Consider the following 26864-nt stretch of genomic DNA (forward strand, 5'->3'; position numbering starts at 1 on the left):
GGTCGGGGGAGTCCTGGCCAGACCCCCCAGATCCGCGCGGGCGCCTTTCCCTCGGCACTCAGCGAGCAGCCAGGCCCCGGAACCTGGGCGCCTCCGGACCTGAGCTGCAGCTCCCACCGGGCCCCGGCCCTGGGCCGTGTTACACTCACATCGGCTGCAATTTCCAGAACGCAGGCGCCCCGAGGAAGGGCCCTGGGCTCCCCGCTCGCTCTTCCCAGGCCCGGGGTGGGGGTCGGGGGGACGCATAGCCGAGAGCAGGGAGGGAATAAAAGGACACAACGTGGGTTTCTAATCCAAACGCACTTCTCTTTATTCAAACCAGAGTCAAACTGGTCAGTGGGGACGCCCTGAAACCACGTGCGCGGGAGAGCGGCTGACAAGGCCTCCCGTCCCGTCCCTGCTGCCGGGGCGGACGCGGGGCGGCACCGGCAGAGGCTGGGCGGGCACGGCCCCCACAGCGCACCTGCACACAGAGCGGGCAGGTCAGTCGACAAAAGCAAGGAATAAACAAAAAAAACAAAACACGCTCAGTAGACTTCTGTAAGCTCCCAGAGTTTCTGGACCAACGAGCCCCAACCCTCAAAGCCAGGCGTGAGGCACCGAAAACGCCCCTCACTGCCACCAGTGCCGACGGAAACCCCGCTTTAAATTAAAAAATAAGCCAGTATACATCGTAGAAAATTTCTCTTAAAAATCTCACAATTTGTAAATGTATATTTTTTATCTTTAACATAAAAGTTTACAATATACGGTAAAACAAAAGGCTCAGGAAAATAATTTCAAAAAAAAAAAAAAAAGAAGAAAAAAGAAACCTGAAGTTTTGAATTAAAGCTGAAGACATTTTTTTTTAAACCCTGTTGTTGAACCAGTGACTTTTTTTTATTGTGCTGATGGGTTAGAGAAAGAAATATATTTAAAAACTTCAGTCCAGACACCCACAGCCGCCTCCAAAAGCCTCTCGCCCCCCCTCCCCCCACCGTCGAGTCGCTATTTTTCTGCCAAGTTTGTGATTGTCACGAGTTCACAAGTTCTAAATCCTGGGTCTCGGCCGCCCCGACGTCCGCAAGGCGCCGGCCAGCTAGCGTCGGTACGGGTGGAATCCTTGCACGTTGTGGTTCTGACCTCGTCCAAAGCCACTGCCGCCGGCGGGGGGGCCCCCCGAGCCTGGCACCGAGGGGCCCCCGTAGGAGGGGGGCTGCTGGCTGGGGTCTGAGAAGCCCTGTCCGAAGCCAGCCAAGTCCTGTCCATAACCTGCAGGGAGAGAGCCCAGTCAGCCGGGGCGGACGGCAGCTGCGCGCGGAGGCCGAGGAGGGGTCACGCCCGCACACCCCATCCTCGTCCCCGCAGGACCCCGACCGCCGGCTCCGCGCAGAAGGAAAAGCAGCTCAGAGACCTACAGGACCCCGCGGTCTGCCCCCTCCGTCCTCGGCCTCGCCTCCCCACCCGCTGCCAAGGATGCGAGGCTGGGCCCTGGCGGCACAGGAGCCACTGGACGCCCTTGAGCTTGGGGAGCCAAGGGCACCTGGCCTGGCTCGGTGGCCCAAGGATTCCAGGAAGTGTACGTTTGAGTGGAATGCATGGGAGACTCAGACACAGTGCCCAGAATTTAAGAAAATGTCCGACTAGCGCCAGGCCTCCCTCCCGGATGACCGCCAGACCCCAGACGGTCCTCTCTGCAGACCCGACCCAACCTGGCAGCTTCCATAAAACCGACGGCTGCGGGGAAAGACTGCGTGCCCGACGCCAGGGGTCAGCCACTCCCGGCGCCATGCCTGCAGAGGCTGCCTGGGTCGGGCAGGTCCCTCCTCCAAACAGGACCTAGACCCTGCACTGCTGACCTCAAAAGGCACGGGAGGCGCCTCTGGAAAGGGAACAGCACCAGACTGTACACCTGGGATGAAGGCGTGTCCCAGGGCCCCTGGATCCCCAAGAGGGTGCACGAAAGCACAGGGGAACTATGTCTGCTGCCCTGCAGAAGCAGAGCTCCTGGGGCCATGGGGTTGTGGCTAGTCGAGATCCTCGCCCCGGCAAGGGCCCCGTCCCAAGGGCACCACCAGGTCCACCCCCGCCCAGGATGGCAGAGGAGGCGGTGTCCGTTGCCCAGGTGCAGGCAGAGTGGGGATTGTGGATGAGGAGGTGCCACCTACCTAGGCCATATCACTGCTCAGCCTGACCATAAGAGTGTAAACAAAGTATGGGCCCGAAGCCTGACGGGTCTTGAGAATAGGTACCCAGGCCTGGCAAGAGACGAGACCAGGGTGACTACCCCAGGGCAGCCTCAGCAGAGGGGCGGGGCGGGGCGACGCTGGCGGTCAGCACACCCCCACCCAGGGCTAGGGCTGCTCACGCACGCCAGACACCTGTGCTGACCACCCATGCACTCAGCGACCGCTGCCTGGCAGGGTGCCAAGGGGGGTAAGACTGTACGATGCTGGGCGGCTGGGAGCAGCTGGCCAGGGATGGCATTTGAGGGCAAAAACAGCTTCAACGTGCAGACACTGCAGTCTGAGCAATGAGGGAACAGCAGAGCCCCAGGTGAGGAAGGTGGGCTGAAGCCGCGGCTCCCACAGGAGCCCGAGGATCCCGGGCGACAGGCAGCCCCACCTGCCTGGCCCAGCAGAGGCGGCGGGAGACCCCGGGCTGGCGGCCTGCTTGACCCTGGACAACGGGCCCAACCCTGTCCTCACATGAGCTCCTCCCACACAGGCCACAGGACGCCACCCTACAGGGACCAGGCTCAGAGGCACCTACTCCATGACCAGCCCCTCGAGTGAAGCACAGGGGAACACCCAAGCCAGTGCCTGCCACACACCAGAGCCATGAACCCACGTGGCCCGCAGGTGCCAGCCCTGCACTCTGCACTCACAAGAAAACAAGACAACCGAGGAACAGGGCCCGCCGGGGTGCCCAAGAAGCCCTTGCGCCATCCTCCTAGGGGCCCCATCACAGCTTCCAGTTCCCAAAGCCACAGGCCCCAGCATGCCTGCTGCACAACCGATGCTCTTCTAAGACTAACTCCCTAGCAAAAACCCAAGAAACCAAAATCCTGCTTTTCATTTTATTTGACCCTCTCCAACAAGCCCCTGCACTGCAGGCCTCCCACCACACACACACACACACACACACACACACGCGCGCGCGTGCTGGTGGGGAAGGCAGGAGATGGTGGGGCCAGGTCTTGGGCCCAAGGCCGTGCCTGCAGGTCTCCAACTCACCGTACTGACTATAGGGGAAGTCTGGCTGGGCCGTTGGAGGCTTGCTCATGTCTGGGGCGGCCTGAGACGGAGGCGGAGGGAAGGCCAGAGGTGCTGCCCCTGGAGTAGCAGGTGGAGGAGGGACCCCTGGGGGAGCAAACTGATCCGGTGGTGGTGGTGGAGGCCCGTAGCCAAAGCCTGCAAACAAACAGGAGAGAAAGACACAGACACCGCGCACGACCCTGGCCCAGCCCAGCAGAAGCTGTCTGCACCATCCCCTGCCGAAACCCACCAAGCTCCAGGCCTGGGGTGTCCCTCAGGGTGGGCTGGGGGCGGCCTGCCGTACCCCAACAGCAAGGGTCAGGACAGGAGCTGCACGGGCATACTCTTGAAAACCACAAAACCCGACTAGCAAACAGCAGTCTGTGCTTCAGGCAGACAAACTACGGCAGCAAGCCTTCCACGAGGACGGGGGGTCATGCCCATCCACTGGGGCCCGGGGCTCCACACACCCTGTTTCTATCCACCTGTCTTCTTGTTAGAAATCAAACTGGGCGTGGTCCAGCCCAGGGAGGGGCACACCTTTGCCCTGAGCGGCCACACGGTCGTCACGTGGCCTGCTGCAGCCAAGGCCTCTGTAGCTGGGAGCCTGGCAACGTGACTGACCCAAGCCGGGACGCACTCCGACAGCACAGCAGAGCCGGACGCCCAGGCACTTCAGAGAGAGACCATGGGCCGGTCAGTGCGGGCCGCGTGGCACGTGGAAACCGCAGCCGCCAGCCGCGGTGGATGTGGCGAGGGCTCCCCCTCGCTGCCGCAGACCCACGCACCAGGAAGGCCGCGCTTCCCCACCGAGGCCAAGCAGAGCACCTCGCAGGCGAGCTGGAGGGCACGCCGAGGGCTGACACTGAAGTTCCCTGCACGTGCAAGCCCCTCGCTGCGGAACTACAAGATCGGGTCCGAACGCCCCTGCGACGTGGCCCACTTCCCTCTGAGCAGAGGGACGCGACTGGCAGCACCCCGGCCACGTCCAGGCGGGGGCCAGGCAGAGGCTGCAAGGATGCCTCTCAGGATGGGAAGCAAGGGCCCGGGGCTGCCCCCGCCCGCTCCAGGGGCCCGCATGACTTACTGAACTGTGGGGGGGCACCGTAGCCCTGTGGGAAGCCCTGAGGAGGGGGGAACCCTCCGGGAGGGGTGGACACGATGTAAGAGGTGAATGGTGGGGGCGGTGGGGGAGCTCCTCTTCCTGCAGGGGGCGGTCCATAGCCACCTGGAACACAGGGCGCAGAGGTGAGGGGAGAGCGTGTGGCGCACAGGGCCCCCAGCTGCCCAGGCCCACGGTGGGCCCACCCGCTGAGTCTCTTTCTCAGACACCCGCAAATAAGGACTCACCAATTGCCTGTCCTGCTGGAACCCACATTCCTAAACAGGAAAACAAAGAGGGTGGTTGGTGTCCTGTCAACATCCCAGACTAGCAGCTGAGCCCACCCCTGACACAGACTCGAGAGGCCTGGCGTCCTGCTGCGCCGTGGGGACAGGGAGGATGTCCCAGCCCTGAGCAAGGCATCAGAGGGGCTGGTGCTGGATCAGGAACATGGGCATGACCCCCAGAGCTTTTCCAGCACCTGGCTACGGGAGAAGAGCGGCCACCTGCACCCAGCTTCTACAGAGGAAGGCTCCCCAAGACAAGCCTGTCGGTCAGGCGGCCCCAGCTCTTCAACAGAACCCATCAGAAAGGGTGAAGGGGGCACCCACAGCTGAGGGGCTCAGATACACAGGTGGGACTTTAGGCTGGCTGCCAGCCAAGTGCTAGTGGGTACCAGGGCATCTGATCGCAGTAACTGGTTTCTTACGTCTGGGTTTTATTTCACGATAAAGTATTTTTAAAAAGACAACTCTGCAAGCTTCGGGTGGGGTGGGGGGGGGGGTGCCAGGTGCCTCAGGGTGCAGGCTGACCCACCTGGCCTCCTCCTGCCCCTCCCTGGACACCGTCCCTTCTCTGCATGTGTAAAGGGGGTGGAGGCTACAGATCCTGGCCGGGCGGCCCCCGGGAACCTCAGCCCTTCTGCCAGGCTGCCCACACTCTGCTGACCCTTCAGAGGCCCTGCTACCCCAGCTGGCATCAGCCCAGAGCCCAGGGAGCAGGAGCAGATCCAGAAAGCGCAAGAGGCAGGACTGCCTCCGTCCAGCTGGACAAAGGTCTGAGTCTCCCTGAAACCATCTGATCTGAGCCTCTGCGACCAGCTCACCGTCAGGGGCAGTGGCGGCAGGACAGACTCCAAGGTCCACCAGGTCCTCCTGGCCGCCCCCTACGGGCACCGCCCGGCACTGCCGCGGACCTCAGGGAGGGCACCTGGCCCTCCTGCAAAGCATGGCACTTGGGGTGAGGACACTCACTGGGGCTCTGCTGGCTACAGTGAGACCCTTCTGCCCAAACCACAGAGGGGGACCTTGACCGTGGCCTGAGCATACCGAGGGTCACTCCACTCCTCAGGGGCTATCGGGCCCTCAGCACAGAGCCCATGTGCTGGCTCCCGGGAGGAGTGCACAGCTGTCAACCTTGGGTGGGGCTGGACAGGGGATGGGCGGGAGCCCCCCCTGCCTTCACGTACTCCGTCAAGGCCCACGCACCTGCCCAGCCAGCAGCTGTCCCAGCACACTTGTCCCACCTCTGCAGTTAAGTCCACAGGAAGGGGCGCATACGGCCGCGGGACCCTGACCTCCAAGGGGGCCTCCCCTGAGGCGGCTGCCTGGGGGCCCGACCGGTTCTGGGTGCTGGAGCCTTACCTTGAGGGCCGTATCCTTGCTGCCACGTGGGTGGGGGCTGGCCTGCCCAGCCATTGGCGGCATTGGGCACGACTCGGCTGCCCCACTGGCTGGCACCTGGCTGTCCTGGCGCTTGGCTTTTGCTGTCTCGCGGCTCGGCTCGCTTAACTTCCACCTAGACAAATGGAGCTCTGGTTTACGGAGATGCCGGGGGTCCTGGACCCCCTTCCCTTCAGACACACCCTCAAATAACTTATGACTACACTTAGCATCTTATTATGACTTAAAACTAAATACTTAACTATAAACCTTATTTAGGCCAGTATTTTTTTTCTTTAAAAATTTATAATTTTTTTCTTTTTTTTTCTTTCTTTCTTTCTTTTTTTTTTCTTTTTTTTGTTTAAAACATGTTTCTCAGGTACAACAGATGCAACCGTAAGACATGTTAAGCCCTACCCGCTGCAGAGAACGGACTGAAGACCAAGAACCCTGAGATTTGTGACAAGGGTCTTTCAGCCACGGTGAAGTGACAGCTCTCTCCTCCGATGGCCTCATCATCCCAGGGACACAGAGACCAGGACCGACCGAACAATCACAGCCCTCTTCCTGGGCCTCTGCAGGGCCTCAGCATGGCAGGAGCCGGATGCTCTCCGAGCACCGTGGTGGAGGGACCTCCGCTGGGAGCAGCCGGGCCGACAGCACACAGGACCTTCCCAGAGCCCTCCCGCCCTGCCTGTGCTTTAAGCTCATACCTGAGAAACACAGTTGGTTTACTTAGGTTTTTTATTTAAAATGTCTAATGGAAGATAAAGACTTACCTTCCCCAGGCTAACGCTTAAAGAATCTCAATTAACTCAAAATAATGTCAGAGGGAATGGATGTGATAAAGAGAATCTTACGTTACATCTAACAAAAAAAGTAAACAAACATGCAATAAAATGGACATTTGAATCAGTAAGCAATCTTCATACTGTGTTAGGTCAGCAGCCCAGGACCCTTCCTCTTTTAGGTGTTGTCAGGAGCCACAGCATTTGGAGGGGCTGGGCCAGCGGGGGCCAGGCGTGCGGGCCCTCCTCGCACCAAGCACTGTGGCCCCCAGGAGGCTCCCTCCGTTATGCAGCTTTTAAGATGTGGGCAGATTGACAACTAAAAGATCCCCCGGTGACAGGGCTGCCTCAGCATTTGAGAGTCTTGATTTTTTTTTTTTTTTAAATGATAAATTTTAATGAGAAGGAAGAGACTTGGAGTCATCCTTGGGGTCTCACAGTCTGGGGAGCTGAGCATGAGGCATTCAGAACTCCGTCAGTTCTGCCCTAAGACCCCTTCCTGTTGGAGAACAAACAGGAAGCGGGACAGAGGCACAGACCCCAGCGTCTTGACGCCCCAAGGACACTCCATGGATAGGAACAAAACCCCCGTTAGCTCAAGGCCATGTGACAGCAGGACCAAGGGACCAGTTTCAAAGAACTCAAATTAATGAGTCTTCACAGACTCTCCTTAAGGGAATTTGGTTCCTGCTTACAAAGCAAAGCAGCCCTTGTAAAAAAAAAAAAAAAAAATTTTAACCCTCTTCCTATTAGAACATGGATGCAGCCACTGACACTCCAGTTTTGATTAGAAGTGGGACCCAAGCCTTTATGGAGGCGAAGCCCCACTGAGGAACCGAGGGGCTGCTGTGGCCTGCCCACCAGTGAAGGTGGCAACGGGAACGGGGCAAGGCCGGGGTTGCTGCCAGGAGCCAGGCTCCCACACATGTACACCTTACTTTAGAAGTCGAGCCCCACACCGAGAAGCCACCTCAGTCTCCGCTCTGTGCTCCGTGCAGACCAGACTCAGACACCGATGCATCCTACAAAACCGGGCCGGGGTGGCCGCCTGGAGATGGGAGCAGATCCGTGCGCTTAGCCGCCTTTCTGCCCCTAAAGCAGGACTAGGCTTCCTCCAAGTTTTAAATGTCACAGTACCTTAAAATATGGAACGTGGACTCCTTTGAACTTGTGTTCATAACTGGCATGCATCCTTGAAATCTGTATGCTAATTTTAAACTAAAAGCTTCAATGAACGTCGGAGCGAGATTTGTGTCTGTTGCTTAGTCAGGTTCAAATGGAATTAATTATGCCTGCAACAGAACCTCAGCCACCTCTTCGTAAAAATAGCTCCACGCGCTGCTGTGTTTATCAACTTCCCAGGAGCGGGCTGCGGGCTGGGCGGGAGCGCTGGGCGGCAGCAAACGTGTGCTGCCTTCATTCCTCCCCCACATCCTAACGGACAAATCCAGCCACGGTCTCTGAGAGGGCTGGGCATGTGGGAAGGAACACGGAAATCCTGGCTCCGTGGTACCCACAGGGGCTGCTAGGGTGTGCACAGCAGGTTTTAGAAGGACAGAGACAGGAATCTGGGTCCCCACAAAAATGGGGACCCAGAGCCTCTTGCTAAGTCTAAGAGACCCCACACTGCAGAATCTCTACCAGTGATTTGTTTGAGTGAACTCCCCAAGAGCTCCGGGGACCCAGTATAATGAGAAGCAGGGGCCCCATTCTGAGCCAGCCCACCTCCGTGGCAGCAACACAGTATGAAGATGAAACCAGAGGTCACTTGACTGCATGGAGTTAAGTACTATCGAGAGCATGTGGTTGGGACCGGAGTTCCACAGTAAGTGACCCAATTAAAAAAAACCAATCCTTCAGGATGTTTATGTCTCTTTTAGTTTGACACGGAACCTGTTGTCAAAGGTCCGCTGCGCACCCAGCAGGGGGTGGCAGGAGGCAATTGGAAAGCAGGACAGACATCTGAAGGAGTGGTCACAGAAACCAAGCCTGAGGCAACCTGCGATTTCACTGGAGGCCAGCCCAGGAGCCCCCCCCCGCCCCCCTAAAGACGGCGCCCCTCGGCCAGGGGGCCACTCCCCCCCGCCCCAGCTGATCCAGAGTGAGCGGCTCCGGGAGCAGAGCGGGCGAGCTGGGCGCCGCCGCGCTGCAGGCAGATCCCCCCGGGCGAGATGGGCCCCTTGCTTTGCAGGAGCAGGCCCGAGCCCACACGGCTAATCGCCCCGGCCCTCTTGCTATTCAGAGATTTTCTTTTCCAGTGAAATCCCTAAGTTGCCTAAGACTTGGTTTGGTCTTAAGGTAAAATAAAACTACAACTACACACTTTTTTGCCCATGATGTCGTGAAAATGCATGTTGACAGCCTGGTCCACTGATTGTTCGTCCTCGAAAGTAATAAATCCAAAACCTAGCCAACGACGAAGAGTGAATCAAGGTAGCAGGGCGTTGTGACACAAAACAGGATGATGAACAGTATCAGGGCCGGGCCGAGGGGTCGCCCAAGGGTTTCAGGGAAGCGGAGTGTGTGAGGCTACAGGGCGGGCCCCGAGCCGGCAATGCAGGCGGGGTTCCAAGTAGAGACACGGTGGGAACCACCAAGGGCTGGCCTCGTGGAGTGGCAGCCCGGACAGCAAAAAGGCGAGGGCCTGGCCCACCAGCAGGCCCAGTGCGCCCAGTGTGTGCCAGAGCACTCTGTGGAGGGGACCGCGGTGCACCCCTGCAAGCAGGGGGGGGGGCGGGCTGCGAGCTCCACCTCTGGCGAGTGTGTGCCGTGGGTGCGCTTCTGCTTTTCTGAAACCCAAGATTCTCCCCCTCGGCTTGCAATTTGCTTTGCAACTAGTGCTGACAGCAGCCATATATTGTTCTAGCGCGTTAAACAGAAGTACGGTCTCTACACAGTTAGTGCCTCGCTAAGCTTATCCAACGCTGTTGGGTAAGCCCAAGGAGTCCTGTCAAAGTAACATACGTATGTATACAGGTATCTATCTGTACGTATCTACATAAATAAAATACACAAAGATACAGGCCACAACGGGTTCCAGCAGGTCAAACTCTGCTGTCAGCAGCAAGAGCAAGAGGCACCATGTCATCAAAAAGAATTTTAAAGGGAAAAAAAATTTAGCATTTCCCAAACACAAGAAAGTGGCAGTATAAACGAAGTTTGGTTGGTCTGGGTGAGTGTGACCGCCCCGCTAATGTGGCATGTCTGGTCCTCAGTCGACTGCACTGCCTCCCCCGGGGCCCATCTGTTCTGAGCACAAAGGGACGCGTGCGGCAGACAGCTGCCAGAAGACCCCGAAGAACAAAAGCCGGGTGAGCGGAAGGGCTGAGCGCCTGGACCGGCTGAAGAAGGGGATGGGGTACGGAGGCTGGGGTGGGGAGGGGAGGGGACAGAGCTACAGAGCATCACAGCCGATGCCAAGAGCCCGAGTCAAGCCTGCGCCCGACAGGGCCTTTAAGGGCCGCAGAGTCGGAGCGGGCAGGTAGGAGGCCTCTCAAGCTGACGGGAGAGGGTTGCTGAGGCTGCAGGTGCTGGGCCATGTGGGAAGACTGCAGGCAAAACCTCGGTGGGGGACGGAATGGGGGGGGGGGGAGCTCAGAAACTTGGGGAGGAAAGACTAGCAGGGAGGGAACACCTGGGACTCAGGAGGCTTCTGATGTGTCTCTGCACACGCGTGTGCATGAGCGTGACTATGCACACACTCACACAAGATTCTGCACACGGCGTGCAAGAAGGAGCGGAATCATGGCTGCAGAACGATGACGGCAAGACACACAGAAGGAAACCGAAGCTAGAGCGGGGAGTCACCGGAGAGGAAGGTGTGAGGCGAGCAAAGGCAGCTGTTAGGGTGAGGGGAGAGGGGACGATGGGCGAGGTCAGGGCGTCACTGTCCCCAGTGAGACACATGCAGAACCCTTAGGACAGACAGGGACAGGGACACTGCCTTAGATTGTCCAAGAAGGAGAAGGGAGGTAGAGCCCTGGAAAAGACCTGGGAAGGGGAGAAAGCAGGATGAGCTCTCTGGGACACCCCGTTAGCCCACCAGGGGCTCCTGCCGTCGCTCCCGCCCTCTGCTGGCCTCGAGCTCGCAGGGACTCTCCAAGCCTGATGTGGAGGACAGTGTGAGCCCCCACAGGAACAGGGGCCCCAAGGCCAAGCCCGAAGTGCTCTCCCCGCCAGCTCCTCCTGCCTGTGCCCCCCCAGCCCACGGCGGCTCAGCGTGTTCCCCAGGCCCAGGGCGAGGCCTGGGGGTGGGGGGGCGACTGGGGTCAGGAATCTAAGAGCAGCCCTCAGGATTTCCCGTGTCCTGAAGTTTCACAAGACTGGAGGCAAATGGTGGAACACAGTATGGGTGATGAACAGCATGTTAAAAAGTTAACATTTTTTCAAAGTGCAGGAGGGTCTGCAACCACAGGGCTCGCGTGGTCCGTTATAGCGCAAGAGGCGGTGAGTCTTGGGTAAGGAGCCCCGGGGCGGGGCGTCTAGGGATGCATCTGTCTGTCAAGAGGCGACATCACCACTGAGGAAGCGGACAGAAACACACTGAAACTTCGTTTACACCCCACTGGAGCAAAGCCCGTTCCCTCCTCTGACTGCGGGACTGGCCTGTACCTGTGTGATATAATTTAGCACCTGGAGAAGAGAAATCTAAAGAGATATCGTTAATCACAAACAATTCACAGAGAGAAAAGGAAAAACAACTTACTTAACGTTACTGTACTTTACTATGAGACACTTAAGTACGTCACTAAGCATGTATGTCTACGTTAAAGTTAAGCTAAGACTTAACAGCTTAATCGACATGAAGTGAGGATACGTCACTTATCATGGAAGAAGAGAAGGATGGAAGTTCAAATGGCAAACTATTCTCCAGCATGGCGGGCGCATGCTGCGGCGGCGCCGGCTCTGTGCTAGGGGGGCCTCGGACAGGGCTGGGGCAGGGGCTGCGCGGCGCCCGCGGGCAGGGCAGCTCCCACGGCTGGCCCACAAGCGGTGGATGAACCAAAACAGACGGGCAGGCACAAACAGCGGCAGCCACAAAAAAAAAAAAAAAGAAAGAAAGAAAAAAAAAGAAAAAGACAAAGAAAAAAGAAAAAAAAGAAAAGAATATTTAAAAAAAGGGGGGGGGGGCATGGCAATCAGGTGCCCACTGTCCCAGCCTCACAAACCAATTTGGGCGTGCGAGCGTGGGCAGCTCATGGAACCTCACAGGGACGCGCTGAGGCGGCTCCTCACCCTCCTCCCACTGCCCCATGGTCTTAGGGGAACAAGAAACAAGAAAAACAGGAAAAAAGCATGGGATGGATAAAGGAAAGTCCACGTTCAAGCCGAGCTGGGGCAGACCTAGCCTGATGCCATGGAATGAGATCTGCCTGGGCAGGGACTCCAAGCAGGACGTGCCCCTCAATGACAAGTGCAGCACTGGAAAAAAGCACCCATCTTTCAGTACACGTTGGAAAACAGAAACCATATTGAAATTCACGTCAAGTCGTAAAAACTTCAAAAGAATGAGCCAAAAAAACACTGTGACGTCTGACCTTGGGAAGCAGACAGGTTGTGCTGCACTGGAAGGGCCTATGTTTTAATCATGTCTCCAAATCATCCTTCTCTGAGGCAATACTCGCTACCACCACCACCTAATTGTGAAATAGTTTGCCATCTGAAGGGGGAAAGTCAAGGACAAACTCCATCTCTTTTACCTCGAGGCCTCTGTTTCTCTGCGTCGTAGATCATGACCACTTCTGTGACCTGCAAGAGAGATGGCTGTTCGAGAACCTGGGTGCCACGAGCACATCTGGCTACCACAAAACTCCCGAGGCAAATGACAGCTTGGGAATGTCTTCCTCAGAGAAGTCCCGAGGCAAAAGGCTGACGTTATGGGGCTTGATGCCTGAGACTCACACCTGAAGTAGGCCACGGGAAGTGCTTGCTGCCTCTGCCTCGAGTGTTCACGGGAGCCATCTGGACACTCGAGGGCCCCAGCCCCACGCTCTAGCTGGGGAGGCGAGACCTGGGAGGACCACAGCACACCCTTCCGCTCGGATAAAAACCAAGGCTGGGCTGCTGGAGATCTGGGGCTCAGCCGCACGCTTCAACAGCGTCCCGCTGGCCAGCACTCAGCCTGGCACTCCCTGACAGGTGTCCACCCAGCCAGCACCCCTCTTTCCCGGGCCCCTTGCTCACTGAGCACATGTGCTCTGGCGCTCTTAACTCTTGGCCCAGGCCCTCGGCACACTCAGGCACCCTCTGACAAACAGGCGATAGTGAGGGCCACAAGGCTGTCCCACCAACAGGGTGTATGACTCAGTGGGAGCCTGGGGTGACCCCGTGCCTTTGCGCAGATGACTGGGACGGCCGCCGACATGCGCTTACTCGCAAGCCCCTATCTTCTCTTCTGTCTGCCCTACTAGAACTCAGCTTCCAAATGAACCCAAGTAACGTTAAACCCCTGTAAGATTCTAAAAGATTTCAGCCTCTTCCGTAAAGAACACACCAGCCTTGGAAGAAACTCTGCTGTCACTGAGGAAACACCGAGCAGGTAACGAGTCAAAAAAATCTCACGGCACCTAGCCAGGGAGTGAGTCCCCGGCAGCATGGAGGCCAGTGTAAGCTGCTGGAGCAGGGCAGCACAGGTCCAGGCTGGCCCCCTCCCGGGTGGTGGGGTCTATACTGCTCCTGTGAGGACCTGGCCTAGAACATTCCCTCCCATGACAAGAGGCAGCAGGCGGGCTCCCACAGCCAAGCCAAACCCTGCTTCTCCCTAACACTATCTAGCGCTTTACACTCTGGCGCTTACAACAATCAGAAGGGCCTTCCAGGAGATCAGCCTGGCGAGCCTTCGACTGCCTGGAAAAGCAGTAAATCCTCTCCTGGGCTCTGGCTTGCTTTGGGGGAGGCACAAGCCCAGAGGAGGGACCTGCCAGGCTTAACGTCCACAGACATCTGGCTCCACCGCTCCCGCCCTGACCCACCGTGCTCTGGTGCAGGGACAACTCACCACTCCGAATTTCTTGAAGTATTCCCTGAGCTCTGTCTCACCACAATTGTGAGGAATCCCACCGACAAATATCTTATTTGATTTACTGTTATCGCTCCTGGGTCCTTTCTGCTGTTTTAAGAAGGAAAAAATGGTTAGTCCATGTGGGGCACCCTCACAATACTCCCCACAGTGAGTATGTGACATGCTCTGCATTGGTTTTAAGACCCAGCTAAAAGCCAGACCAAAACACTCCAAAAACTCACTAAAGAGAACCATAGTCAGCAAACCATCCTAAGTCTTTCATTTTCCTACAGAGTCCCAAGACCCCAGGGATCCAGCACCGGCAGCACCGGACGCACAGGCACGTGCACAGAGCACGTGGCAGGTCCTAGGTCTACCCATCCTGGAGAGCAGCTATCGAAGAGAAAGCTCTACGATCTCAAAGGACGGACTCTGGGAGGGCAGGGTGGCCAGCACGATGAAAAACCAGAGTTTTTCCAGGTTTTCACCGGGTAGAAAAATAGGACTATGGGGCATTCCGGTAACTGGGCAGCCACACGCCTTACGTGATCCCACCCTCTGTGGGAGGGTCGCACCGCTTGGGGGAAAACGTTCGCCAGAGCGAGATGGAAGACCAGCACCTCGGCTCCTGCTCCTGGGACGCTGCCTCCTCCCACACTGTGTCCTTCCTGTCCAAGGGGCTCCGCAGCTACATCATCCCAACTGCTCCGGACCGATGCCACTGAACTCTGGGGGCGGGCGAGGGTCTCACAGGTACACACAGGGGTCAAACTCCACCAAGAGGTGCAGGTTACTCTACATGCCTGTGCCATCTCAGTAAAACTGCTAAGAGACTAAAGGACGTGAGCAACCACATGGAACGTCAATGTGGCTGGGATTCCAGTCTGAAGAGAAGGGCTACGAAAGCCACCTGTGAAATGACCCCAGAGCTGCAAATGCACCAGTCTGGACACAGGTGGTGCTGGGAGCCACTGCCGACACTTCCGCTGGGGGTGGGTATGTGGGAGGACATGTGTTTAGGAGATGCACGCTCCAGAATTTAGGAGTGATAGATACAGAGAAGGGATATAGATAACTAAGAAAATATTAACAATCGACGAATCTAAGCCACGTGTTTAGGTTTTTGATGTACTGCTCTTCCGATTTTTCTATAAAGTTCCCCCAAAAGTTCCCAACAGAAAACTGGGAAAATAAAAACTGTATTAAGGGTCTGAAGCCCCTGTCGACCAGAAGCAAATGGACCCTCCTAGAAATGCAAGTTCTCAGGCCCGGGTTCAGATACGCCAATCGGACATCTGGCCTACCTCCAGCCCAGCTCTGACCAGGCCCTTCTGCTAGGACAAATGCATACTGGATAATGGTCTTCTCGGAGACCTTCTGTGTTGGGGAAGGGGAGGGATGGGTTATAGTGGACAGAGGACAGGTCTGCTCCAACTGGCCAAGCAACAGGGGACACACACAGCTCACAGAGAATCCCTGAAGAGCCACCACACTGGTGGATTCTGAACCAGTAGTTTGAACAAGCAGCAACTGGGCTCTCAGACATAGCCAAGGGGGCCCCTGCCTATGAGCTGCAGCACCTGGACAGGAGTGGCCAGCAAGCAGCAATGTTGGGGGAGCAGGGGCAGAAGGTGCTAGGACACCGGGCTCCCCTTGGGCAGGCTGGCAGCCTCTGGTGAGGAGAAAATGGAACTCCTGATCACAAACAGGTGTGCAAGATCTTTTCCTTCTTTTCAAGGTAGACCAACATGAATACTCTTGGCTAAAACGTAAAAAACAGATACCACTGGTAAGTCTGAGCGATCCCCAGCAGCTCAAACACCAAACCAGAAGACCTCTGTTACTCTGAACGGTGATGAACAAAACCATCAGATCAAAGGCACATACTTCCTTCCTGCTGTGGCTGTGGCACACGTGGAGAGGCAGCCCCACCCAGCCCAGCCCAGCCCCTTACCCATCCTTCCTTCGGCCGTGTCCTCTCTGGTTGCATCCCTCGAGGTGTGCATGGCTTTGGGTCGATCTGCAGAAGTTTCAAATGAGTCCGTTGTGAATATGAAACTATTTTCCCTAGAAAAGGTGTCAGCACAGCAAACAAGCACACGACCCCAACACAGTACACCCCAAATCCATGCTCTACTCCAAGATCCAGTCTAAGTCCAGAGCTGCAACCCTTAATGTCAACCCCCTAAAACGTTCCCTAACATGAACATCCGTCAAGGACCAGCAGCAGTGGCAACCTGAAGAAGCAACAAGTGGCAGGGACAGGAGGGACAAGAGGGACAGGAGGAAGTGGACTCCAGGGAAAGACACTCACGTTTCGGCCGTCTAGTGTGTGTGGTCTGCTGGCCAGCACCGTCCCCACACAATTTGGGTCTTTAAATTTGACAAACCCAAAGCCTCGAGACTGGTTGGTGGTTTTATCTTTCATGATCACACAGTCTACGACTTCTCCATACTGGGAAAAGTAGCTGCGTAGAGTCTCTGCTCAGAGATTGGGACAAGAACACAAACACACACACCAGCGTGTTAAAGCACTGTACACAGCTGGTGTGTAAAGCACACAGGCACACATGCTCCTAGTCCTTCAGCATGACCTGGAAATTGTGGAACCAGCAACCTTTAAACTGGCTAATCAACTGACTGGGCGGGGGTGGGAGGTGGAAGATGGTCAAGGACACGAGGGAGACCCCTGGGGAAGGACGGGGAATTCCAGACACAGACACATTATGTCTTCACATGAATTAGAAAGGGTGCAAGTGACAATGGCAGCGGCCAAAAGCGTTCCGAAAAGAAGTCTGAGGGAATGCAAGGTGACCTCTGGGAATGCCAGCTACCACCAGCTTCTTCCTGCTGGAGGCCGAGTTCAGTGACTGCACCAGCAAGCCTCCACGCTCCACACCCCAACAGTCTCCTGCCTACATCCCTCCCCTAAACTCTGGTGAGACCCCAAGACAACTCCCAGTCAAGCACCCCTCAACCCTAGAATTCAAAACCAGTAAGTAAATCAAAAATTAAAGAAAACAAACAAAAAACCCAAGGCAATAACAAGAGATGAATTCACACAACTTGAAGACCAAGGTCACAGGCCTGCCTGCAGCTCCTGGCACGCAGGCCGGTCCCCACCACCTACCTTGGGTGGTGCTCCAGTCAAGACCGCCCACGAAGAGCTTCCTGCAATTCAACAAGAAAATATTTAGGGTCAAGATAGTTCTTGCCTTAAAGATGCCAGCCATCCGCCCCATCCTCAGGCGGGAACCCACAAGAAGCTGGTGCAGACATGCGGACTCGCGTCGAGGTCACAGCAATGACACATGTCCCCCTCAGCCAGTGCCCGCCTCGACAGCTACAGACACAAAAATCGACACCGAGACTTGCCAAGGTGGTGGGGAGAGTGTTACAACGCGGAAGTGAAGACGACACGTCCAGAGCCACCCACACGTGCTTGCCGAGCCTGACAGTGAGACCCTGAGAAAGGACCGACGGAGCCCTCGAACCCCAGGGGCTTTGGGGTGGAGTCGTGGCGCACACTTCCTCAGCGCTCTTGCAAATACTTGGGGATTTAGCCGCAAGGTCTGAGAGCACATGCAGCAAACCAGAACAATGGGGGGGGGAGGGCAGGGGGCCCTAGGACAAAGCCTCGGGGATCTTCCACGTGGTCACGAGTAAGTGGAGCCCCGCCCACATCTCCCACCTCAGGGCAGCCTGGGCGGCCTTCCGGGCAGACACGCTAGAATGTGAAGGTGCCCCACTGGTGCCCTCGGGGCCGCCCAGCCTCTCTTCCGCACAGCACACCCCTAGGATGGTTCCAGCACCGTGGGCCCTCCTACTTGCCCCTGCCCCCGGGGAGGGGCTCCCCACCAACAGGCCGCAGGGCGGTGCCCACCTTTCCTGCCGCCCGTGGGCTGGCGAGGCCTGGAGCGCACCGAGGCACTGAGGCACGGGAGCAGGTCCGTGGGGGCGGGCTATCCCAGCCTTACGGGCCAAGCTCCCTCGCATCTCCGACGTACACGGCTCCTCAACCGGAAGGTGGGGATGGCAGAGAAGGCAGGCAAGAAGCTTTAGCTGCAGCAGTGGCAGCGCTCAGTCCCGCCCGCCTCCCCGGGGAGAGGGGACAGGGCCACCATGACTCGTAGAGGTCTTCAGATGCCAATACGTGGCCAAGGCTCAGTCCCCATCGGAGACTGAGGGTCCCGCAGTCCCCCTGCCTGCAGCCGACCACACCATGCTCAGCTCGAAGACAAGACCCCCACCAGGCTGATGGCAATCCTGCCAAGCAACCAAGAGAACTGCCAGACGGGGTGCCCTGTCCTCCACCCGGGGACAGACCCCTTAGAGGCAGCTAGCGCACCTGTCACCCCCGCTCCATCCAGGGATTCAAGCTCCCGCGAGCCAGCCCCTGACAAAACGGGCCCCAGGACTGTCAGGGGCTTGTTCCACCGCAGCCTTTCCTCTGAGGAGGGGCGATGTGAATGTAGCGCGTGAGAAACAATCGCCCCCCACAGGTACCCACTGACATCGTGTAAGCGGCCGCCGCCAGGCCCCCACGGACGGGCCCCTGCGCATGGGCCAGCCGGGCGCATCTGGCGGAGGCCGCGCTTACAGCACTGCACAAGGGAGCTCTGTGAGGACAAGTCTCAAGAACATGCTGATCAAGCAGCAAGGGAGGCTTACTTTTAGGCCTCATTAACTTAAATTCGTGTCTCCTACGCACCCCTTTCAGAATCAGGCCAGGCTTCCTCCTGCCTCCAGACAATCCCAGGGGAGTGGGGCTCCTCGGCCACCTAGGGCGCTGCCTGGAGCAAGCTGACTCAGGCCCCGCCCTGCCCTCACGGGGCCTGGCACCCAGTAGGGGCGCAGAGCGGCAGATGACCGAAGGCCCCAAGGCTGGCTGGCACCGCAGAGGAGCTGCGTGTTTGCCCACTCCTTCGACACGGGAATGAACAAGGCTTTGCTGTGGAAAAACGAATTCATCCAAGAAAAAGAGATCTCCAGCGTTCTCAAAAAACAAGACCTAATTCACGGAGACAAATACGAGCCTCTACCTAGTGTGCATCCAACCAAAACAGTAAGGTCGCAAACAGGTATCCTTCCAAGCAACCCAATCCTCCACCACCCACCCACCTACGGAGGAAGGAACTCGTCTGACCAGTCCAGGTTCCAGCACTCATTTAAATTTCAAAATCTGGCATTAAGGAGAAAAGACCAGAAACACCGTCATCCACATAACTGACAGCCCCGATCCTGCCCTATGGGTTGGGGGTGAAAGGGTATCAACGCTCTGCCCTCGTTTTATCGTTGTGCTGCACTGATTGCAGAGAATGTTCTTCTCGGAAAACAGAACACACGCAAGCATCCACACAAAGGGTCGGGGGGCTCCCGCTCACTGGTCGATACTTCCCACGAGCCACACATGGCGTAGGGGAGGGGGCACACACAGATGAGGCCAGACGTCAGCGCTGGTGAGGCTGGCTGAGATAGCATCTAGGAACTCTGGTTACTACTTCGCCACGTTCCGCGAGTCTGACGCCCTGTGGTCCTAGGCTACGAGAGGTTTTCATTAAGAAGAAATGCCAGGATCTGCTTCCCCGGCCCTAGGCTGAGATGCACAGCAAGGGACACCTTCGTGGGCCACACCCGTCCCTCGGGGAGGAGAGCCCCAGCCTCCGGGCAGTCCCATGAGCCTCTCTAGGCAGTGCCTCGTGAGCAGGTTTACCTGTCTGCATGTCCTCTCCTCCTGCGCCAACGGCATACCTTCCCCGGTCCACCCACAGAAGGAGCCAAAAGGTTCCGAAGGTCCTAGGAGACCCCCCCAGACCCCAGGGCAAAGCCCCAACCTCTGAGCCCCAGGGACTACAGGGCCGTAAGCAGGACTGGCCAGAAACAGCTCAAGAGCTGCCCAGGCAGCACAACTATCACTAGTCAACACAGACGTATGTGCACGCCTGGCACAGTGTGGGGCTGCTCACCCTGCCAGCTGCCCAGGGGCGGCCCAGACACACTCACTGGGCACTGATGGGTGATCTCAAGCGCTGATGGATGCTCTCATACGGGACTTCGCAGATTAAGGGGACAGCTGATTTTGTGTTTCCTTCTCCAGCCTTTCTCTGCTCTTTCAGGTGCAAGACTCATGACTCAGCTAAAGCTGAGTCAGGGGCCCCCCCAGTCCCTGAACCCCACAAGCCATCGGGGGGGACCTCCTGGCTCCACCAGGCCCTCCCAGATGAACCAGAGTCAGGTTCCTGAGGGGGAACAGGTGTTACCACGACCAGGGGGGCCCAGGAGAGGTGGCTCCCAGGACCTGCACCTCAACACCAGGTGCTGGTGACCTCCCCTCAGTAAGGGAATCTGCAGAAGTGACCTGGACACCAAGCTCTGGGTAACGCTCCCCCTCCCCCACCTGCTGAGATTGAAACCTGCACTGGAGGACTGCGCCGCTCTTGCTCTGTGTACTTTAGGGCAGCCACAAGGTATTCATGCCAGAAAATAAACCTCCAGTGGCTTCCCCTGGCCCAGGCCAAGCACTGCAGGCTCGCCTGGTGAGGTGGCCACCAGTGCGGACGCAGCGGGGCAGAGCTTGGCTCTGGAGGGCAAGGAACAAAGGGCCTGGGACCAATCACATTTGTTCAGCAAACGGCCCTTTCTGTTTAAAGAACACACAATGCAGAGCCTCTGTTTGCCCCTTCCTGCCCCTCCAGGGAGGTCACCCGGGGACCTTGTCTTCCTAAGCAGGTCTTCATTTCCCTGCAGGGAAGGAAGCAGCCCCAGGAGCCAGGGAGCCAGCCTGCTTCGGCAACACACACAAGATCCTGGGAGGCAGCTGCCGCCTGTGTGGACCCTGCCCTCTGGCAGCTCAGGCTTCGCTCTGGCCAGACCACTACGGGGGTCGACCGACACAGGCAGAAGAAAACCCCAGGATGTCCCAGTGCCTGACGTTCACTCCCGACACCCAAAGCCTCCTACCGTGAGCTCCTCCACCAGCCCGCCCCCAGACAGGACCCCTGTCTCCCACCACTCCCTAGGAGCAGGCAAGAGCCTCAATCAAACAGCTGACCGCCGGCTGAAGACATTACTCATAGCTCAGAGAGGGACACCGTGCCATGCTACAGTCACCCTGTGAAGACAGGACACCTTCTCAAAGGTGGTGGAATGTACACGTTTGGGCCTGGCCCTCATCCCTGCCATTCCCTACCAGGACTGTTCTGGGGCACGGGACTCTCAGCTCTGGCTCCTCCTAGGGGTGACCTTGGGCAAGTCTCCTGCCCTGCTAAGCCTCAGTCTGTCCTGCAGAGAGAAGGGTTTGACTTGGGGCATGAAGTTCCAGCCCAGCTCCCAGCAGGTGCTCTAGGAAGGGTATCAGCAGTGAGGCTACCCGGGGTGAGTTTCCTCAAGTGGGGAGGGCACATCACCTGGTCCAGGTGCTCAACCTGCTGCCAACGTTGAGAACAGAAGGAAGTCAACCAGCGTGCCTCCCAGCACCATGGTCAACTTCACAGGTGTCAAACTAGCTCCCGCTACAGCAAACAAATCCTAAACCATGGGTGCAAGTGGCAGGGACACCTTGGGAACCAGGCCGAAAAGAGGAGATGTTCCCAAACAGGTGTCTCATCTGGGGTGGTCCTAGCCCCAAGAGGGTACTGGGCAGTATCCGGGGAAATCTGTGATTTTCACAACTGGGGGTGCTCCTGGCACCAAGTGGATGGGGGCCAGAAATGCTGCTCAGCCCCCACAGGGCCCAGGACTCCCCCAAGTGTCAGCACTGCTGGGGAGACTGCCCCCAAACACCTCCAAAAGACAAAAGAGAAGCATCTCTACCTTCTACCTCCAGAGTTCACCACTGTCTACCCTGCAAAAGATGGCCTCTTCCCCAACCAGGACCTCTCTGAACCAAACAGTCAGGACCTCTCCCGCCTCCTGGCCGCTCAGTGAAGACACGCATTTAACAAGTGTCCACTCCTCCAGGCCCAGGCCTCTGGCCTCGCCCTGTCGGCACTTGGAGGGCTGCGGGGCTGCTGGGATAGGTGGGGTCACCTGCCTTCCGTGCTTCGGGCTCCCGCAGCCTTGGACTCCTGCCGCCTCCCTGCACCTCCTCTCAGAGTGACCTGAAAGCTGCTTCACCTGGTCTCCGCGGAGTTCCCCCTCTCCCCAGGACTCTCCCCTGGAGGGTGTCCAGTTGGCCCTGCCTTCCCAGTAGAACATGTGCCAGATGATACCTTCCTCAGACCTTTCTCCAGTTCCACAACACAAGCCGGCTGCCCCAGAGGTGGGTGGAACAAAACGCCTCTGTCCTAAAGGGAACCAGCCCTCCTCCAGCACTTGTGAGCACTGACAAGATGCCAGCCAGGTGCCCTCAGAGGCCTAGGAGCCCGGGGGGTCTGGATCTCTGTAAGGCTCATGCTGGCACCAGCTCCGAGTCGGAATCCAGAGACCCTTCTTGAAGTCAACTTTCTCATGTTATGGCAGGGAAAGAGGACGCTGCCCTCAGCAAAGCGACCGCCTGTCCCCCTGGTTGCTGGCTCTGAAGGGAGCATATCAGCCCATCACACAACTGCTACGTGGGGCCACACGTGGCACTGCCGCTCCTATCATCCCTCTGCTCTCAAGACCCAACCCTTCCTCTGCTCTGGCTGATTGGGACAATCAGGACTATGAAAACACTAACTAAAACCACTGGTCTCAGCCACCTTCCCCTCCCGCCAGACCTCAAGGGGACCTCTGAGCTGGCTCGGGTACAGCCAACACTTGGTGAAGCTCTTCCTTTGAAAACTCCCAACTCAGAAGCAGATACGTGCACTGGATCGGGCCCCACGCATCCACACGCTTCCTGAGGTCTTACCTCTTGTACCCATACATGCAGTTTCCTGTTAGGTATAGGGGAGCAGCCCTTCTCGCCTGTCAAGCCCTCCCTCGGGAGCTACTTGGACCAAGCTGACCAAAGACCAGAGCCCCAAGCAAAAAGGAGACTGAAGATGAAGATGCGTGTCATCAGAGATCATTCAGACCGGCCGCATCCTGCTAACATCTGCCTGCACCTGGATCTGAGCACAGCACTCACTCCCACGTGGTAACCACCCCAAAGTAGGCAACTGCGGTCCGATCACAGGAAACTGCAAGAGGGCCCTTAGACCCGGAGCCCAGCGGAGTCAACCATCTGTACGAGGACAGCCAGTGGGCCCTGGACTCCCACGCCAATAACAGAAACAAGGATCCTATTTAAAACGGAAATTGGTCAATATTTTTAGCACCAGATTCCTACCCACAAAGCAATGAAAGGTTTCCGGGACACCCGTCATTTACAACTTTAAAACTCAGGTGATCTGGGTGGATCGGCAAGAGCGGGGAGGGGAACGTGGCTCCTACTGGCTCCACGGCACCCCGGAGCTGGCACTGCAGACCAGGCTCAGATCCCCGCAGCACACCGCAGGGGCCTCCAGGCGCCCTTCCCTCCCGACCTTTGTCTGTTCTCCTTGTGCAAGCCTGAAGACCCCTGCCCCTTGGCGGGGCAAGGCAGGACGGCAGCACGGGGACAGGGACGGGGATGGGGCGGGCCCGGCCCCGCTTCTGGAGCACTCTCTCCCTACACCCCGGTTTCCCGTCAGAAGCGCTGCAACTTTTCAGCTGCGTAACACAAAGAACACGCCGCCTGCCAGTGCTGGGCACGCTCTGCAGAGCAAACCCGGCTGGGAGTGACGGGTCCTCCTCGGGTCCTCCTCCCAGTCGCGGACGGGGTGCGGCGTGGGGACCGAGAGCCCACAAAACGCATTTTGTGTCCACAGGTGGAGCGGGAGGCCGGGGAGAGGCCAGTCATCCCCGGCAAACAATGACTTACCAAAGCAGGCGCTCCAGCAGACACAGGGCGTCCCTGCAAAGCTCAAGGCACTGACAAGGATGCACGAGGCCACGGAAACCCAGCCCCGCGCTGCACAGAAAAGGCTAACCCTGAACGCCACCCTGAGAGCGCGGGGCCGCTCTCCGCAACGAAAACTAGACCGGAGCCCTCAACTAGGGCAGAGTCGGGCTCCCCGGCTCCTCCGGGATCGCTGGCTCGGTCCGGGGCTCCCTCCGCGTGCAACGAGGCTATAATTAAGGAGGGGAACCCAACGCCGACCCGCCTCCTAATGGCCGGGCGAGGAGAAAGCGGGGGGAAGCGGCCTTCCTTCTCCGTCCGCGGGGCGCCTCCGGGCGGGCTCCGCGGCAGACCCCGGCCGGCGGTGCGGGCCCGACCCGGGCGCCCCACGTGACCTGCCGGCGGGCGCGCGGTCCGCGGGCCTCCCCTGTCCCCGCGCCTCGGGAGGGGCCGAGCGGGAGCCGGGCCGCCGCCGCCGCCGCCGCCGCCGGAACAAGTTGCGCGGCCGCACTCCGGCGTCCCGGGGCCACGTGCGCCGCCCGCCAAGTTGCTGCGCGGGCCGGGGAGCCCCGGGAAGCCGCCCCCCGCGGGAGCCCCGGCGCCCAGGCGGCAGCAGGCCCGCGCGGGGACCCCGCACACACCCGGGCGCGGGCGGCCGCACGCCGCGGACCCCAGGCTCGCGGCTCCCGGGCGCGGCGGCGGCGGCGGCGGCGCCCCCCGGACCCCCCCGGCCGGGCCCCCGCCCCCGCCCCCCTCGGCCGCCCGGCCCGGAAGCGGCGGGACGCGCACTCCCGCCCCCCGCTCGCCGCCCGCGACCCCAGGCCCGGCCCGAGCGCGGCCCGCCGGCGTGACCTTGACGGGGCCGGGGCGGCGTCTGGGCGGCGGCGGCGCAGGCCGGCGCGTCCTCACCCGATCTCGTCGGCGCCCGAGTTGTTCATGGCGGCGGCGCTCGGCGTCCCGGGCCCCCTGGCTCGCTCCCGCCTCCGGAAGGTCACCGGCCCCGGCGCCCTCCGCACAGCCGCGGCCCGGATCTGCGCAACGGCGGCGGCCGCGCTGCCTCCTCCCCTCAGCGCCAACGGTCACCGCGCGCCCCCGCGCCCGCGCCGCCGCCCTGCGCACGCCCGGGCGCGCTCCCGCACGGGGCCTCCGGGGGCGGGGCCAGGGGTGCGCCCGCCGGACTGCGTGCCTGCGTGCGTGCCTGCGTGCGTGCCTGCGTGCGTGCCTGCGTGCGGCGGCCCCGGCCTTGCTCCTCCGCAGCTACCGGCGGCGCCGCAGAGCGCGCTGGGAAGTGGAGTCCCGGGCGCCGGCCCTGCCTGGGGAGAGGAGCGCGGGGGGTTGGACCGCGTGCGTGCGTGCGTGCGTGCGTGCGTGCGTGCGTGCGCGCTCGCGCTCGGGCCCTCCGAGCTAGGCACCGCGGGGCGCAGGCGCGGCCGGGCTTCCTTGTTTGGGCTCAGGTCGGAAGTGGCGCGCGGGGTCAACGGTGGGCGGAGGCCACGCCCCGCGCAGGGTCACGCGGGGCGGCGGGGCCCGTGGGGTTGGTCGCGCGGGCGGCGGCGGCGGCGGCGGAGACGCCCGGGAGGCGCCGCCAAGTCCAGGGGCCGGAAGGTGCGGAGGACCCAGGTCGCGGGCGCACGGCGCGAAACAAACCCCAGGTCCTAGCGGGCGGGGGCGGGCGGGCGGCGCGACGTGGCGCAGTGAGAACACCCGCGGGGAGCAGGGGCGGCGGCAGGTGGCGCGGAGCTCAGCACCCCCGTCGCACGTGGGCCCGGGTCGCGGGGGATGTGACCCGACCCACACGCCCGGCCATTGGCGTCTCATAAACAAACCACGAAGCACCGAATGAAGCCCGCAGGATGTGGTCAAACGGAGGAAGTCGGACACAAACGGTTTAAAATAATACATTTTAAAAAATAATGACCCTGGGGCGCCTGGCTGGCCCGGTCAGATCATGCGACTCCTGAGGTCAGGGTTGGGAGTCCAAGCTCCACGTTGGGCGTCCCGCCTGCGTTGCAAGATACGTTACAAATACAGACACTCCCCCCCCCCCCCCCATAAGGTAAGTCTTGTACCTGCCACTGGAACACACATTTCCTGGTGTTTTGTTACATTTACTACTTACCTGTTTAAAAACTTAAAGCAGGCAGTTGATTCTCTCCTTCCTAATTTCCAGCCTCCCGCCCCAGAGCAAATGCTGTGACCACAGGGTATGTGGACACTTCTGAATTGAATCCTAACGTGGAGATGAGCATACCCGATGCACAAAGTATGGGTTTGGCCTCTTTTTTATTGTAAAATACACGTAAACTTTAGCATAGTCACTACTTCTAGGCGCACAGCATGGCAGCCTGGAGCATACTCACCCCGCTGTGCACCCACCCCACAATCCGTGTGCAGAACCTTCCATCTCGGGACACCTGGGGGGCTCAGTGGTTGAGCATCTGCCTCTGGCTCAGGGCGTGGCGCCAGGGTCCTGGGATCGAGTCCCACATCGGGGTCCCCGCAGGGAGCCTGCTTCTCCCTCTGCCTGTGTTTCTGCATCTCTCATAAATAAATAAATAAAATATTAAACAAAAACAAAAACAAAACCGGGAGCCCTGGGTGGCGCAGCGGTTTGGCGCCTGCCTTTGGCCCAGGGCACGATACTGGAGACCTGGGATCGAGTCCCACATCGGGCTCCTGGTGCATGGAGCCTGCTTCTCTCTCTGCCTGTGTCTCTGCCTTTCTCTGTGTGACTATCATAAATAAATAAAAATTAAAAAAAAAAAAACCACTTTCATCTCCCCACACAGAGACCCCGTCCCCAGGAAGCACTGACCCCCGCCCCCCTGCCCCACACCTGGCTCCCACCACCTCCTCTCTGTCTCTGTGGACGGGCCTCCTCTGGGGACCTTCTGGGAATGGGGTCCTTTTTTTTTTTTTTTTTTTTTTTTTTTTTTTTTTGGGAATGGGGTCCTGCAGGAGGCGTCCCTCTGGGTCAGGGTCCCTTCCTTTTTAAGGATGAGTAATATTCCATTGTGTGCAGTCACAGGAAAGGCTGTTTATCCTTTACTGATGGACATTTGGGTTGTTTCCAACTTTTGGCTGTTGTGAGCAGTGCTGCTGTGAACACGATGTACAAATATCTGTCCAATCCGTCCTAATTTACATATATACTATCGTATACAGAATTATTACTTATACATAAATGTAGTAAGAAAGACTGCTTGGTAAAGCAGCTAGGCAAGGGGCAGAAA

At 58.7% G+C, this 26864-nt stretch overlaps 1 protein-coding gene and 1 long non-coding RNA gene across 8 annotated transcripts; one reads left to right on the forward strand and one right to left on the reverse strand.

Annotated features, from left to right (window-relative positions):
- Positions 1-285: 285 nt before the first annotated feature.
- DAZAP1 (DAZ associated protein 1) lies at positions 286-24708 on the reverse strand. 7 transcript variants are annotated; one of them, XM_077860719.1, is made up of 13 exons: positions 24541-24708; positions 16918-16958; positions 16102-16268; positions 15742-15807; positions 13785-13895; positions 12487-12535; positions 9111-9193; positions 5982-6135; positions 4587-4616; positions 4324-4464; positions 3216-3392; positions 2148-2237; positions 1111-1251 (listed from the first exon to the last, which is right to left on the reverse strand). In XM_077860719.1, exons 1-12 carry the CDS (start codon positions 24567-24569, stop codon positions 2158-2160), a joined length of 1128 nt encoding a protein of 375 aa, XP_077716845.1. In that variant the 5' UTR covers positions 24570-24708; the 3' UTR covers positions 1111-1251; positions 2148-2157. The 7 variants fall into 7 exon arrangements, with proteins under 7 accessions (XP_077716843.1, XP_077716842.1, XP_077716846.1 ...); XM_077860718.1 differs by lacking the exon at positions 24541-24708 and adding an exon at positions 17671-17798; XM_077860717.1 differs by lacking the exon at positions 2148-2237 and having other exon boundaries at positions 286-1251; positions 13785-13892; positions 24541-24707.
- On the forward strand, positions 4452-8355 carry LOC144290983 (uncharacterized). The gene is made up of 2 exons (XR_013358447.1): positions 4452-5577; positions 6379-8355. It is a non-coding gene; the product is annotated as an uncharacterized LOC144290983 (long non-coding RNA).
- Positions 24709-26864: the final 2156 nt, after the last annotated feature.

The sequence above is a fragment of the Canis aureus genome, chromosome 19, assembly GCF_053574225.1.
Source record: "Canis aureus isolate CA01 chromosome 19, VMU_Caureus_v.1.0, whole genome shotgun sequence".
In the NCBI taxonomy this organism is placed as follows: domain Eukaryota; kingdom Metazoa; phylum Chordata; class Mammalia; order Carnivora; family Canidae; genus Canis; species Canis aureus.

Excerpts from the sequence above, each read along its gene's own strand:
- DAZAP1 (XM_077860714.1), bottom strand. The coding sequence starts at position 17,783 with ATGCGAGGGAGCTTGGCCCGTAAGGCTGGGATAGCCCGCCCCCACGGA. Across the intron at positions 4,617-5,981 it reads GCAAGGATACGGCCCTCAAG|GAATGTGGGTTCCAGCAGGA; the intron begins GTAAGGCTCCAG and ends TTTCCTGTTTAG. Across the intron at positions 1,252-3,215 it reads CTTCCCCTATAGTCAGTACG|GTTATGGACAGGACTTGGCT; the intron begins GTGAGTTGGAGA and ends CTCTCCCTGCAG.